Source organism: Arachis stenosperma, chromosome 8 (assembly GCF_014773155.1).
Source record: "Arachis stenosperma cultivar V10309 chromosome 8, arast.V10309.gnm1.PFL2, whole genome shotgun sequence".
Lineage (NCBI taxonomy): Eukaryota > Viridiplantae > Streptophyta > Magnoliopsida > Fabales > Fabaceae > Arachis > Arachis stenosperma.
The window spans coordinates 12,330,551-12,345,927 of NC_080384.1; the positions used below are offsets into that span (position 1 = coordinate 12,330,551).

Below are 15,377 nucleotides of genomic sequence, written 5' to 3' on the forward strand. Positions count from 1 at the left end.
AGAAACATGCACAAGTGGTTTTTTCCTTCATAACATTGGCACTTCTAACAAGTTACAAACAGAATATACATAAGATCAAGACACTTGTACAGAATTTCAAAAATGGAATGCTACATAATATTTCCATGCCTATTTGCTGTATATACTTGTGCCCATGCCCAACCTCCCCCTATCATGCCGTGTGTATCAACTAACAACTATCAATATCCATAAGAAAGTCTTATACCAATACTTAATCACTAACTAGAACCAATTGGAAATGCTGAAGTCTCTTAGCTTTCTAAGATGGTTCTCCATTTCTTGCCGGGAAGTGGTCCACTCTTCCCTCTCTATGACAGTTGTTGGGTCATCCTTTTCACTCTGCACGTAAAATGGGAAACCAGGTTCGGCATATCGAAAAACAACAGAAGGTAGGTAAATTATACTGATCTCTCTCTAAAACAGAGGTTAGTTCGCATTTTACAAAATACAAGAGGGTTCATATAACCTAATCTCAGAGAGGTTAGTGTTTACATATTATATAAAAACTATAAAAGGGTGTCATGTGAAATATCGCCTAACCAATGGAAGGCCAGTGTAATATTGTAATTTATCTAAGAACAAATGATCTAGGAAAGGAATACTCACATGATTTATAACCTTAAAGGAGTTCCCGCGATCAGCTATAACAAGCAAGTCGGTCTTCCTATCTCTATTTCTCCCTCCAGGATTTGTTACCTACACAAGGCATATTAATGATCAATATAAATACTAAATGCAAAGAGAATTACAGATAGACTTCTACACCAAATCACCAAAACAGATGATGGTGCAGGGCAAGAAGAATAAATAAGGTTTTCCTGTTTATCAGAAGCCCCGCTTAAATAATGGTAAGTCATGAGTACAACAATAATCTGGGCAAAGAATTCGAAACATGGGAATGAGTTTATTGAGTTTCAACACATTTACCAAAGTTCTCACTTCTCAAGTGTTTTGGGTTGATTCTTTTCTTTTTCTAGATGATAATAAGCAAATGAGAAGCAGGGCCATGCGCCATGGCCAGAATCAATTAGCAAATCAACAATCACAAGTGATCATAGACATTCTTCAAAAATAGTTTACCAGATGAAGAAAATTTCTAAATTGCATATGATAAAGTATAAAGGAAGCAAAAGCTAGACAGTAAAACTGGATAAGTTATGGAGTAATCATACTTGGTGAAGAACATACAAAGTTGCATCTAAAAGCATAATTTATATCTTAAACTCAGAGGTGGGTAGTAAACAGGATTTCCATGTCTTGCATCAGATGTCTAGGGTCTAAAGTTGGGGCACAGATCCAAATATACAGCACTTCTAAGGGGCATAGTAATATTCTAGAGGAATTCATAAGCATATTAATCTTAAGCACTGGTGCACCATCCATTATTTTGGTGGCCAGGTCTCGCAATGAAGCCGTGAGGACAATAAAAGTAACAAAAATTCAAGGCTGAAAGAATGATACATATGGAAGGCAACAAGTATTGCAAGATGTAGCAGTAAATTTTTCATGCAACTATACTAAGAATCAGCAAGCGGTTCTTTACCACAACTTTAGCTCTCGTAATTGACTTAGTTTTAGAATCAATAATGTAAATCTCCTCAAAATCCAGCACAAACTCTGGGTCACCCTGCCTTCGATTTTTGTAGTGTTTTGTCAAGTACACCTGTAAGAGGAATGAAGTCCGATGATGAGGGAGACAACATATCTAGTGAATAGAGAAATATGTTCTTCAATTATGCCGGCTACTTCTCTTCCAAATCTAGTTAGAGCAACTGATTAGAATATCAACAGGGAAATACCTAGCTTAAGATACCTCATCTAAGACTAGATCCAAATAGAAGAAGAATATTGAAATTAAACCAGTAATTTGAGCATTACATACGTAGTTGATCATACCTTCCAGATTTCCCTCTCAGTTTTATACATAGGATCTCGAGGTGCATCAATAGGTGGCTCTGTCACGTTGTAGCATCCATAATCACTTACAGCACATCTAATGTACTACAGATTTTAACAAAAGGAAAACAAACATTACATAGAAGTAAAATGCATAAATATTTAGGGAAGTGTGAAGATGTGAAATAAATTGAATGAATGCTTTGCACAGCTTCGAGGAACATTGAGGTACAAGCACTAAACACGGATTGTAAACTGTGGATTCCTCCATATCTTCATGCAATATGATACCAATACCAAGAAGCACAGACAGTCCATTAGGTTGCCATATCCGCGGTTGGACATACAATGGACACCAAGTGACCATTCTTCACCATAAAACAAACTACGGACAAACTCTCCGCGATATGCCCATTTACAACCTAATCCAATTCCATTTTCTAAAGTAGAATAAGAAAATTCAAACAACAGTACTCATAATTTTAAAAACAAATAAGCTAATCCATACATACACTAATAAGATTGCTACATTGCAATGTTAAAGTTTGACTTAGTTAAGAAATTGGTGGAAGCTCAGGTTTGATGGTTGAGAGTGGTTAAATGATTTGACAGATTTGACTAAATTGTCATCTAATGGCTCGCAACTATCGACTGCACCTGAGTTTCCACCTAAAAAATTACAGTGACATTAATGTATATACTATATTACCTTCTGAGGCATTGGCGCAAGCACCTTGGGGATTGAATAAACATCTGTATCCGGAGGAGTCACATACATCTACAACACCAAAAAACAATAAGCAGATTCATTTTAAAACTAACTAACTAACTAACTAACTAACTAACTAACTAACCTCCCTGAAATCATAGACATCGTTGTCAGGGTCAGGGGGCTTCCTTATGAAGAAGTCGCAGTCAGCTAAGCAAATCTTGTGGAACTCATCTTCGTTGATTCTGTAATCTACCACCGTCTCGGAGTCCCAACCCTGCGTCGAAACGAAGCTCTCGCTCTGCACCATTGCAATATCACCGTCGGCGGCGGCGGTGACCAGTGGTTCGTACTCTATGTCAAAGTCCTTCTTGTTGTCGACCTCTTCGAGCTCCTCGTCGTCCATGTCGTAGTCGTCGGGGCCGCCGTCTCCGTCGTCGTCGGCACGAGTGAGGAAGGGGTTGGTTCTTGAACGGAGGAGGAGGAGAGAAGTGTTGAAGAAGAGGGTGGGATTGGGTTTGAAGGAGAATGGTGTGGGTTGGGAGAGTGAAGTGGCGAAGGGTTGGAAGTTCGGAGAGAGGAGGGGGAGTGGTGGTGATCGGAGGAGGAAGGCGGAGGAGGTAGTCATGGGTGGAGGAATAGAGAGCAGGAAGAGCGGATAGTGTTGTAGTTCGACCTTGGAAGGGGATTAGGTTGGGAATTTAAAACAAATATTTATTGGGTTTAATACTTTAATTTTCATTCAAAAATTGGGGTTTTTGAGTTGACTTTTGCTAATTACTAATTAGTGTTGTTATACTTTTCAATGATGAGCTTTTTTTTTTTTTTTGAGAAAAGTTCTGCATACAAGTCATTAGGGCTTGTATTCTTTACAAGTTAATTAATGAATAAACCCCAAAAACACGATGCAAGATCTATGTTCTTCTTCTTCTTCCTCTTCCTCTTCTTCTTCTTTTCTTTCGTTTCTTGCCTCTCTTTCTCCTTCTTCTTCTTCTTGCTACACGTTCTTCTTCCTCTTTTTGTTCTTCTTCTTCATTTACATGCTTTTCTCTTTATTTTCTTTCTTCGTTATTCTCGATTTCTATTTTTTTTACATCAAGCTCTGAAATCGTTTTTGAAGAAGAAGCAGCAGCAGAAGATGAGGAGAAGAAAGAGAAAGAGTTCTGAAATATGCATAAGGTGTACTTCAACGAATTTTGGGTGTATTTTTGTAATCCTTTGGGTGTATTTCTGTAATTCTTTGGGTGTATTTCTATAATCGTTTGGGTGAATTTCTGTAATTGTTTGGGTATATTTCTGTAATCCTTTGGGTGTATTGCTGTAATCGTTGGGGTGTATTTCTGTAATCATTTGGGTATATTTCTGAAGTTCCATTATCTTCAAATTTGGCAAGAAAATTGTTTTCATGGAAGAAGAAGAAGAGTCGTTCATAATGCATGGTGAGTAGCGCGCTTTGGAAACAGAAAGTTGTTGAATAACGTGCATTTTATTTACTCTTGAATGTGGAAGTGTGTAATGTGTTAATTAAGTGTAATGCGTATGTTTTATTGGACTTGTAAGACTTGTAAGCCAAAAAGACTTATATGTGTAGCAGGCCTTTTTTTTTTTTGGAAAAAAGACAGATAGGTCTCTAACTTTTTAAATTTTTGATAAATATATTCCTGACAAAATTTAAATACAAAAAAGTCCCTGACTTTAATAAACGGAGGACAATTTAATCCTTTCATCTATTTGCCTTTCATACACCAAACGAAACTGGCTGACGTGGCTGAAACGGTGTCCAGATGTCCATTACGGTGCCACGCTGAAAGGGGAATAAAGTTCGAAGGACAAATAAGTCCTTGATGTCATTTTGCAAACAATATTCGAAAGACAAATAGGTCATTGAGAATTTAATTCATTATGCTTCTATATGTATCATATATTACTATCTAATTGAAATATACATATATTATGTATCATATATTACTATCTATTTTAATAATCAAATGTGTCACATGACACTCTTATTAAAATTGAGAAAATTTTTTTTTTCAAAATTAATAAACTCTTTGCCTAAATTCTCTCATCTACCTCTCTCTATTTTTCTATTTCTCTCTACTATTTTTACTCTATGTATAATTATATTTTATATTAGTAATTTGACAATCAAAATATGTCATCCGATATTTTTTTACAATTAAAATATTTTAAATGTAAAAGTATACACATTAAATTATTTTAAATTTTAGATAACGAATGTTAAAATTAATTATTAATAAAAAATTAGACTTTTTCATATAAAAATAATAACTAAAAATCTTATTATTTAATTTTTTATCTGCAGATATCTTGGTCTTCTTAGTTAGAGACTTTTGTCAACTTACGACTTTTTTGTAAAAGTAGTTTGATTTTATAAATCTTTTGTGCCATGCATAATTTATACTGTTAGAACAAAGTGAACTATAATTTAAAAAAAAAATTATTCTCGTAATATTATTATGGATAAAAATACTAGTTCTAATATAATATACAAATGCACTAATACTAACTTAATACATGAATAATGTACAAATGAACTAATGTTAACTTAATGCATAAATGAACTGATGTTAACTAATGTCACTGATATGATGAAAACTGAACTAATGCAATTTAACAAATTCTAATATAATACACAAATGCACTAAAACTGAACTAATGCAATTTAAGAAAAAAGGTAGAAACAGAACAAGCACAATTTCTGTAATTTTAATACAAATAATTTAAATTGCAGAATACAACAAGTTAACTAGATTTCAAAATACAAGTATAATTTTATAAACTAAATTCTCATAATAAAAGTGTAATAGAAGTATAATGAACTAGATTCTCAATGACCTATATGTCTTTCGAACTTTATTCCTCTTTCAGCGTGGTACCGTAACGGACACCTAGACACCGTTTCAGCCACGTCAGCCAGTTCTATTTGGTGTATGAGAGGCAAATAGATGGAAGGACTAAATTGTCCACCGTTTATTAAAGTCAGAAACTTTTTATATTTAAATTTTGTTAGAGATATATTTGTCAAAAATTTAAAAAGTCAAAGACCTATCTGTCTTTTTCCCATTTTGTGTTTGGAAAAAAAAAAGGCCCATTCCATCCCAACTTTTGGAAAAATGTAAAGAAATTAAGTAATAAGTAAATAATTTCATTATGTTTTTAAAAATAGAATAGGAAAAAAAAATTAGGACACAGAATGACAGAATCGTGAGACCAAATTATTGCACACAGAGACAAAAAAAAAGTAATTGCACAAAGGCACATTTCCTCCATTCATCGACAATGGAAGAGTAGATAGACTACTAAATAATGGGCATCCTTTGGGCTATTTATTATTGTTTATTTTTTACTTTTGATGTTTTTTGTTTTAAATATTCTGTAGAAAAAAATAGATAAAAATAAAAAACAAATTTATTATTTTTACTATTTTTCTTTTAGAAAATTCTAAAGATAAAAGTTTTTAAAAATAACAAATAAAACGATAAACCAAACTATACAAGACACACTATTAGTATAAAAAAATGGGTAAAATACTATTTTAATTCTTAACGTATGGGACAAATTTTAATTTAATTTCTAATGTTTTAAACATTATATTTCTATTCCAAAAAATTTTAAATAAGTTCAATGTGGTCCTAACATTAAATTTAACACCAACTATTAACAGAATGACGTGGACATTAATACCGTTATTAATTAAGTTATATTTTCTTCTATATGTTAGAAAAACATAACCAAAACCTTCAGGTGATACTTCTTTTTTTCAATTTTTTTTTTGTACAAAACTCAAAATCTTCACAATCAATCATCAACACTTCAAAATCAAAGGAAAAAACTTTATATTAGTGATTGTTTGTAAATCGATTTTACTTACATACTGAAATCGAACGTTATTGCCTCTTCAATATGTGAATTGTCTGAGACAAATTTAACGGTAGAATAACATTGAACGTGTAACACCCTACCAAACAGAGTATTACGCTTAAGTCGTAAAATAGAGGTGGTGTAGTATTACGACCTCTAAAATAAAATATATATACGTATAGTAATTGAAAGAAAGTAATATACGAGGAGCCTTAGAGGAATAGTTAAAACAAAACTATAAAATTAAAAGCGCAACGCTCAGGAATAATGTTAACTTGCATACTAAGAAAACCAAGGTTCATAAGTTTACCTAAACTGAAAGCAGGATTAGAAGGTCAAGAATACAAGATAACAAACCCCCTAACTCAGCCTGCGAAGTTAAGGCTGGTCGGAGAATATTTACATACATATATACATAGCACGAAGTCCAAAATACATAAACATAAAACTCTAGTTCTCCATAAACCTCTAAGAGGTACAAAATAAAGAAGCTGTTCGGAAAGTTAAATACATAAGATTATATATTAAATATACACCAAAATAACATCCCATAAACCACTCCACTGCAGAACTCCAGATGCCTGTCGTGATGCCTCTCGACCTGCATTTGAAAAATAACAACACAGTATGGGATGAGAACCGGAGGTTCTCAGCATGGTAAAGGTGCTATGCACATAAGATATAAGGTCTTGGAAATGTCAGAGACAATCCTAGAATGCCAATACTCAGATTAATAAACATAAAACTTAAAGAATTAACATGGTAAAACCATAAGCAGGATAGTTATCTAAGGTTCATAAAGGTCTAACTCAATCCTAACCTAATCCCTCAATTTACAATCCACTTGCTGTCTCATAAAACTCTAATTCTACAATCTACATTCTACCTCTTCCAACCTTCTAAATTCACCAGTGCACAGACAAAGCAATCACAGGTAGAATTCAGATACACAGGTAGCAAGTATAACAAATGAGCATAGTAATTCACAAAGGCAAACCCAAATAATGCACAATCAAACAAAGCAAACATATGCATATGATATATGCTTGCCCTATGGCTGATGAGTCTCATCTGTCGGTTATAAAGCCAACCCGACATGTCCGATAGCTAACCCTGGACATAACACCACAACATGGAACAGGTATTACTCGTCTTCCCATGCCGGTGTTTCATCTAACCCGGAATAGGTATTACTCGTCTATTCAGGAAGGTGCCTCAACCATAACCCGAATAAGAATTACTCGTCTAACCACAGGCTATGACTCGGATAGGAATTACTCGTCCATCCACAAAGTCATAACTTGGATAAAAATTACTCGTCTATCCTCAAAATCATAACTCATCATCTCAACATTCATAAATATATATTCATGCATAATTCTCATCAAACTCATAATATCAATCAACATCGCATTGTTCTCAATCCTGCCTTATTCATCACTTTCAGTATCTTCCTTTAGTGCCAAGTTACCCCCTTTCATAGTTTAATCTATTCACTATACTTAAAACTAATATTTAAGGTATAAAAGAGTAAAAATAGAGGTTTAGAAGTTTAAAATCATGTTTAAAATACAAAAATTGAGCTTGCTGAAAAATAGGACTCCGCATACGCGCCACCTTCATTTTTCTTAAAAGCTGATAAAGTGCATATTTCATAATTCACATTAACAACTTCCGGCGTTCATAACTTCCTCTACTAAATTCCATTTTTCACAAAATTTATATCGTTTTAAAGCTCTTGAAATTATCTTTAATTTGAAATAGATTTAATTTAAATCCAAAATATGAGGCTCAAGTTATGGATTGGCGAAGTTCATTAAAATCAGCTTTTCCAAAAATCACCAAACCCCTATTTTTACCAAAACCTCATTTCATATCCAAACATTTTACAACCAAAGCATCACCAAAACTCAACTCCACACCTCCCATTCATTTTACAACATACCACACTCAATACTCTTAATTATTCAATAATTCCCTGCATATACACATACATCTTCACAATTTCTCAACCCAAATCAATAACAAATATACTCATATATATAGTTCTCATGCCACACATACCAACATACTCATTTAACCCATTCATTCAACAATCACCAACAATAAGTACTTCACCCCACTATCATGAATGGCTCAACATTTACATCAAGAATTGCTAATCTATATCAAGTACACTAATTCAACTTCCATCAAACTCAATCAAATTTATCATTAAACACTAACACCACACTTTCAACAAAATCATCAATCTCTACTCATTCTCAATATCATTTAATAATTCCATCAAAGTTACTAAACATTAACATAACTACACATTTCAACTTATCCTATGGTCATCTAATCTAAGTTTTCACAAGACGTTATATATTACATACGAGAAACCAAAATCATACCTTGGCCGATTTCTACGTATTTCCCAGGGCAACCCACAAGGCAAAATTGTAAGCCTCAATCACCAAAATCCAGCAACTCGATCTCACTCCAAGCTTCCAATTAAACTTCCAACATATCCAATTGCCTCATATCACATATTTACATGCACCTAACATAATTATCACAAACATATTCCCAAAATTCAATACCCAAAATACAAAATCAATGAATTAGCTAGAATTCTAGGATTCTTACCTTACACAAGCACCAAAGAAGCAAGATTGAACGTTCTCCTCAAGCTAATTCGAGTCTAAACACCGGAATCAAGCAATTTTCAACATAATTGCTTATATAATTCGAATTTTAAGGAGAAAAAAACTGAAACACATAAATGGTTTTCATACCTTGTGATATACTGGGTTTTGTAGAGCTCGACATTGCGGACGCGTGGTCGTAAACAGTGCAGCGATCGGAGTTCGTAGCAAGAAGATGTATGAGATTGTAGATTGAATGTAAATTTGAGTTAGAGTTCATAAACTTCTTTCTTTCTTCAGCGTTCCTTGCTGAATGAATGAGGAAGAAGGAGATTCATTAAGTGTGTATGGCTGAATAAATTGGGCCTGGTTCGACCGGTTCGCCTTAATCTTTGGGCCAAATTATTTGAAATTAGAGTAAAAATTCTTGTTTTAATTAGCTCTATCTTATTTTACTATAAAATTTATATCTCTAATTTCTTTTATGAAGAATTAATTTATTGACTATTTATTTGCTAATTTTGCAGAATTTACATCCTACCCACCTAATTAAGAATTTTGCCCTCAAAATTCATATTTAGTTACCTGAAAAGAGGTGTGGGTAGTCCTTCCGCCTATTCGATTCGAGTTTCCAAGTGTATTCTTTGATCTCAACCTGATTCCAAGCAACCTTTATTATCGATTACTAAATATTAAAATAACTACACATTTCAACTTATCTTATGGTCATCTAGCCTAAGTTTTCACAAGACATTATATATTATATACGAGAAACCAAAACCATAGCCAATTTCCACGTATTTTCCAAGGCAACCCACAAGGCAAAATTGTAAGCCTCAATCACCAAAATCCAGCAACTCGATCTCACTCCAAGCTTCCAATTAAGCTTTCAACATATAAATTGTCTCATATAACATATTATTAGGATTTGGTTGAATTAGTCCCACATTACTTAGGATAGTAAATGGAGTGGGTGGCCTAGGCTATAAATATGAGGCTAAGTTCTTCATTTATTTTTGCACCAGTCAGAAATACTTTAAGCTTGTATTTGATTTTTCTTTTCCTCTGTACTCTTTGATTAGAGAGTGTTGTGAGGTGTAGTTAGATATTTGCTTTGAGAGAGTGTGGGTGTACTGGGGTGCCGGTGTTAGAGAGAAAGAAGTCTATGTGTTGTAACAATTTTCACATAGTGATATTCTCTGGTTGTCATTTGACAACGGCCGTGGTTTTTTCTCCGGTAATTGGAGTTTCCACGTTAAATTCTTGTGTTGTGATTGTGTCTATTTTATTTCTCTGTCAAAGGTATTTTCTCAAGGAGGAATGGTGTATTATTCCCAACAAGTGGTATCAGAGCTTCGGTTCGGTGGGATTTATTCTTAGTATGCTCTGTGGTTGCAGCCTAGTCTGACCTTCCACATCAGAAAAGAATTTTGTCATGTGGCTTGAGGTTGATCTTTGGTTGCTGTTGTTGTTGTTGGAAGGCAGTGTGACATTGTGAGAGTACAATTTGGAAAGGTTCTGGCTAAGGAAAGACCTGGTATTTAAGTGTATCCATTGTGACCCACCTCTCTTTCCTGGGGACCCTTCCTAGTACACGGTCTACAGTTGAGTTATACTATTCCAGTATACGGTTGCAACAATGTCAGGATATTCAAGTGCTGTGAAGCTTGAAATAGAGAAATTTGATGGAAGAATCAATTTTGGCTTGTGGCAAATACAAGTCAAGGATGTGTTGATACAATCAGGGTTGCACAAGGTATTGAAGGAAAAGATCTCTGGTTGCTCTCTCTATGAGAGAAAATGATGTTCTCTAGAAGACAAGAAGTATCCTCATGGTATTACCGCACTGCCATGGATAAGGATAAGCTGTGGCAATCGGGTCCACAATTGCACACGGGCATTGGTTGGCGTTGAGATGCAAGGTGTGTGGCAGAGTTAGGTCGATGGCTGAAGAACTTCCAGGAAAAGCCAATTTGGAAGTTGCACCATGAATTTTCAGCAAGGTTTTAATTTGTACCAAGGCGAAATGCTTGGAGTGGTCTAATTCCAAGTGAGTATACTTTCATGGTGGAGTATGATAGTTCTCTGAACTATGATTGTCGGTATAGACAATGGCAGCAAAGAATTGTCGGTGTTGACAATGGAAGCTGAAGATGTGTGACTATTTCAATCAAGGTGGAGATTGTTAGGATTTGGTTGAATTAGTCCCACATTGCTTAGGATAGCAAATGGAGTGGGTGGCCTAGGCTATAAATATGAGGTTAAGTTCTCCATTTGTTTTTGCACCAGTCAGAAACACTTTAAGCTTGTATCTGATTTTTCTTTTCTTCTGTACTCTTTGATTAGAGAGTGTTGTGAGGTGTAGTTAGATATTTGCTTTGAGAGAGTGTGGGTGTACTGGGGTGCCGGTGTTAGAGAGAAAGAAGTCTATGTGTTGTAACAATTTTCACATAGTGATATTCTCTGGTTGTCATTTGACAACGGCCGTGGTTTTTTCTCCGGTAATTGGAGTTTCCACGTTAAATTCTTGTGTTGTGATTGTGTCTATTTTATTTCTCTGTAAAAGGTATTTTCTCAAGGGGGAATGATGTATTATTTCCAACACATATTTACATGCACCTAACATAATTATCAAAAACATATTCCCAAAATTCAATACCCAAAACACAAATCAATGAATTAGTTAGAGTTCTAGAATTCTCACCTTACACAAGCAAAAAAGAAGCAAGATTGAACGTTCTCCTCAAGCTAATTCGAGGCTAAACACCGGAATCAAGCAATTTTCAACATAATTGCTTATATAATTCAAATTTTAGGGAGAAAGAAACTGAAACACATCAATGGTTTTCATACCTTGTGATATAATGGGCTTTGTAGAGCTCGACACTGTGGACGCGTGGTCGCAAACTGTGCGGCGATCGGAGCTCGGAGCTCGGAGCAAGAAGATATATGAGATTGAAGATTGAATGTAAATTTGAGTTAGGGTTCATAAACTTCTTTCTCTCTTCAGCGTTCCTTGCTGAATGAATGAGGAAGAAGGAGATTCATTAAGTGTGTATGGTTGAATAAGTTGGGCCTTGGGCCTATTTTGGGTCTGGTTCGACTGGTTCGGCCCGTTTGGCTCAATCTTGGGTCAAATTCTTTGAAATTAGAGTCAAAATTCTTGTTTTAATTACCTCTATCTTATTTTACTATAAAATTTATATTTCTAATTTCTTTTATTAAGAATTAACTTATTGACTATTTATTCGCTAATTTTGCGGGTTTACAGAACATGCTTAAAATTTTTTTGAGATTGAAATAGAACATTTGATAGTTTTTTATTGAAATAAGATGTTTAAAACTTTTGGGGCCAAATTAGAATTCGGTCCAAACGTTGGGAACCAAAATAATACTTTATCCTAAAAAATACACATAAAGATACACACTTTTTTTAAATAGTATTTAGTAATCATGCACAAGATACACTACTATAAATCAAATGTCAATTTTATCTAGACACGTTCGCTATTGCTTCATTACCACGACCACCATCATTGCTTTTCACTATCAACATCAACCTAAATTATTACCAGCAAAAACTCTATTTCAATAATCAATTCAACAAATATAAAAAGAAAAAAGGAAAAAAAGAAAAAAATATGATACATATAAAAAAATGTGATGCGACGAAGAAGAGAGGGAGAGAGGCATCTGTGGGTGCCGAAAGAGAAAGAGAGAAACAATGAAGGGGAGGCGGCACAGAAATAAAAAATATGACAACGGTGGGCAATACGAATAAGAAGAGAGGCAAACATGGAGGAGAAAGAGAAAAATATACCAGATTTAGATGGAAAAGTAGGAGATGTGACAGATCTAAATAAAGGTAGAGCAGAGGTGGTAGCGACAGCGAAAAAAAGCAATAATGAAGGGATAAGATAGTGATAGAGAGAAGATGGATGAGGAAGGAAGGAGGACAGTGGGCCACTGAGCCAATAATTAGTATTTTAAAATTAATATGAAATATAGTGTAAAAATTTGTGTCCAATTATTAGTATTTTTGTGTCTCAATATTAAAAAAAATACAATATATATATTATGTATATTAGTGTGCTACTTTATATAAAAAAAAATTATGTTTAGTTTTAAGAACATCATGAGATAAGATACTGAAAAGATGACATAAATAATAAAACCACAAAAATTAATATTTTATATTTTATTTGATGATAAATTGAATATAAAATAGAACGAATAATAAAGATCATACTTTACCTTTATTTTGCTCTTCATAAAAAAAAATAAAAATTATAATTATAAAAAATTAATACTAGCTATAAAAAAATTATGTCTCCGCCTAATATTTCTATATTATTTCTACCATGAACGTAACAAAAAAATGAAGTTGCAAAAGAGATGATACAGAGAAGGAAAACCCTTAGCCTGAAAACGGGTTTAGAATCTCATTAATTCTCAAAATTAGAAACATATTGCATGTATTAGCTTATTCTTATCTCTAAGTTTGCTCTTCTTTAGTTAATAATAATACTAGTTTTCCCTTGTTTTTTTTTAAAGCAAACAGCTCAACACAATAGAAGTGGAGCAACCAGAGTCACCCAAACTAGAAAGAAACAAACTTAACAAGAATTACAACAACACAAATCCGTCCCCGTTGTCATCTTCGGTATAGCCATCAAAACCTAAAGGGATCTCCACTGCTCCACTCGTTAGCACTATTCGAAGACATGTTGATAATTTCGTCAACTCCTTTGCTTGTGTGCTGAAAAATCCGCCTATTCCTTTCCAACCATAGGTTCCAGACGATCGCGCAGAAGCATCTCAACCTGTGATTACGCTCTTCCACCCTCCTCGGTTCTTCTGTCCAGCTAAGAAAGTGCTCTTTCATCGATCCCGGATACGACCATCGTCGGCCAAAGGCTGAAATCCAAGCACTCTACACCTGCCAAGCAAACATACATCCTAGAAACAATTGATGTATATCTTCCACCTCATTGTTACAAAGAACACAAGTAACATCTTCCTGACTGATGATTCCAAACCGGCTCAATCTATCCTTTGTATTCACTCTTCCTATCAGAACAAACTAGACAAACAGCTCCACTCTAGGCAGAACCAGTCCCTTCCAAACAGTCCTGGTGAAGCTGTAACTAGTTGCCTCCTCTGGGATCAGTTCCTCCTGCATCACCTGCACAAATGAGTTAGTTGTAAAGACACCTCGCCTATCATATTTCCATACCACTCTGTCCTTTCTGTTATGAACTAATTTTACATGTCTCAAAACCTCATGCATAGCACTCAGAAGTTCCAACTCCCATTGGAATAGCTCTCGCCTCCATTGGAAGTTCCAAATCCACTCAAACCCATCCCAAAACCCGCACTCTCCAATAACAGATCCACATTGGTTTGAAATAGAGAAAAGCCTCGGAAAGCGAGCCTTCAAAGATCCACCAAGCAACCACACATCCAACCAAAATCGAGTCCGACGCCCATCACCAACCTCCATGGACAGGCATGCAATCATCTTATCCCTTAGATGTTGATCCATGATTTGTAACTGGCAAATATCCTTCCATGGTCCTCCTCTAGTAGGCAGTTCTTGAGTCAACAGTAGCTCATTGGGATTCAGATTGTGACAAGAACATACGACCTTTTTCCACAGAGGGCACTCTTTCTTTGCAAATTGTCACCACCACTTAAACAACAGCGCTGTGTTACGAACCATAGCATCCCCAACTCCTAGCCCACCGACTTTCTTTGGCGCCTGCACCACTTCCCACCTTACTAATACCATACCAGTCTTGCCCTCTTCTGAACTCCACAGAAACCTTCTCTGCAAGAAAATCAATTTCTCAACAACATCTTTTGGCATCTTGAACAAGCTCAAATAGTATACTGGCAGATTGTTCAACACTGATTTGATAAGCACCAACTTCCCAGCTTTGTTCAGCACCTTAGCTTTCCACAAGCTGAGTTTCTCCTCCACCTTGTCTATTATAGGCTTCCATGTCTTCACCAACCTCGGATTAGCTCCTAAAGAGATTCCAAGGTATTTCACTGGAAGGGCATCCCCTTACAACCCAGCAAGTTACACATACGCGCGACCCATTGCTCCTCGTAATTAATTGGAATCAGGCTGGACTTATCAAAATTGATACTCAAGCCTGACATCAACTCGAAGCATCGCAGAAGCCCCTTGTAATTCTTGATAGTCTCCTCTTCTGGTGGACAAAATACGA

General features: G+C 35.1%; 1 protein-coding gene across 1 annotated transcript; it reads right to left on the minus strand.

Annotated features, from left to right (window-relative positions):
• LOC130943980 (PLASTID TRANSCRIPTIONALLY ACTIVE protein 6, chloroplastic) lies at positions 1–3,304 on the minus strand. Its single transcript, XM_057872094.1, has 6 exons — positions 2,772–3,304; positions 2,627–2,695; positions 1,918–2,022; positions 1,565–1,684; positions 628–717; positions 1–360 (listed from the first exon to the last, which is right to left on the minus strand). Exons 1-6 carry the CDS (start codon positions 3,252–3,254, stop codon positions 244–246), a joined length of 984 nt encoding a protein of 327 aa, XP_057728077.1. The 5' UTR covers positions 3,255–3,304; the 3' UTR covers positions 1–243.
• Between the last annotated feature and the right edge of the window lie 12,073 nt (positions 3,305–15,377).

What these genes read in the sequence shown, in the direction of transcription:
- LOC130943980 (XM_057872094.1), bottom strand. Translation starts at nt 3,254, where the DNA reads ATGACTACCTCCTCCGCCTTCCTCCTCCGATCACCACCACTCCCCCTC. An exon ending in ATGTCTATGATTTCAGGGAG is followed by an intron (nt 2,696 to 2,771) that starts GTTAGTTAGTTA and finishes TTGGTGTTGTAG; the next exon opens with ATGTATGTGACTCCTCCGGA. An exon ending in CCTTTAAGGTTATAAATCAT is followed by an intron (nt 361 to 627) that starts GTGAGTATTCCT and finishes TTTTACGTGCAG; the next exon opens with AGTGAAAAGGATGACCCAAC.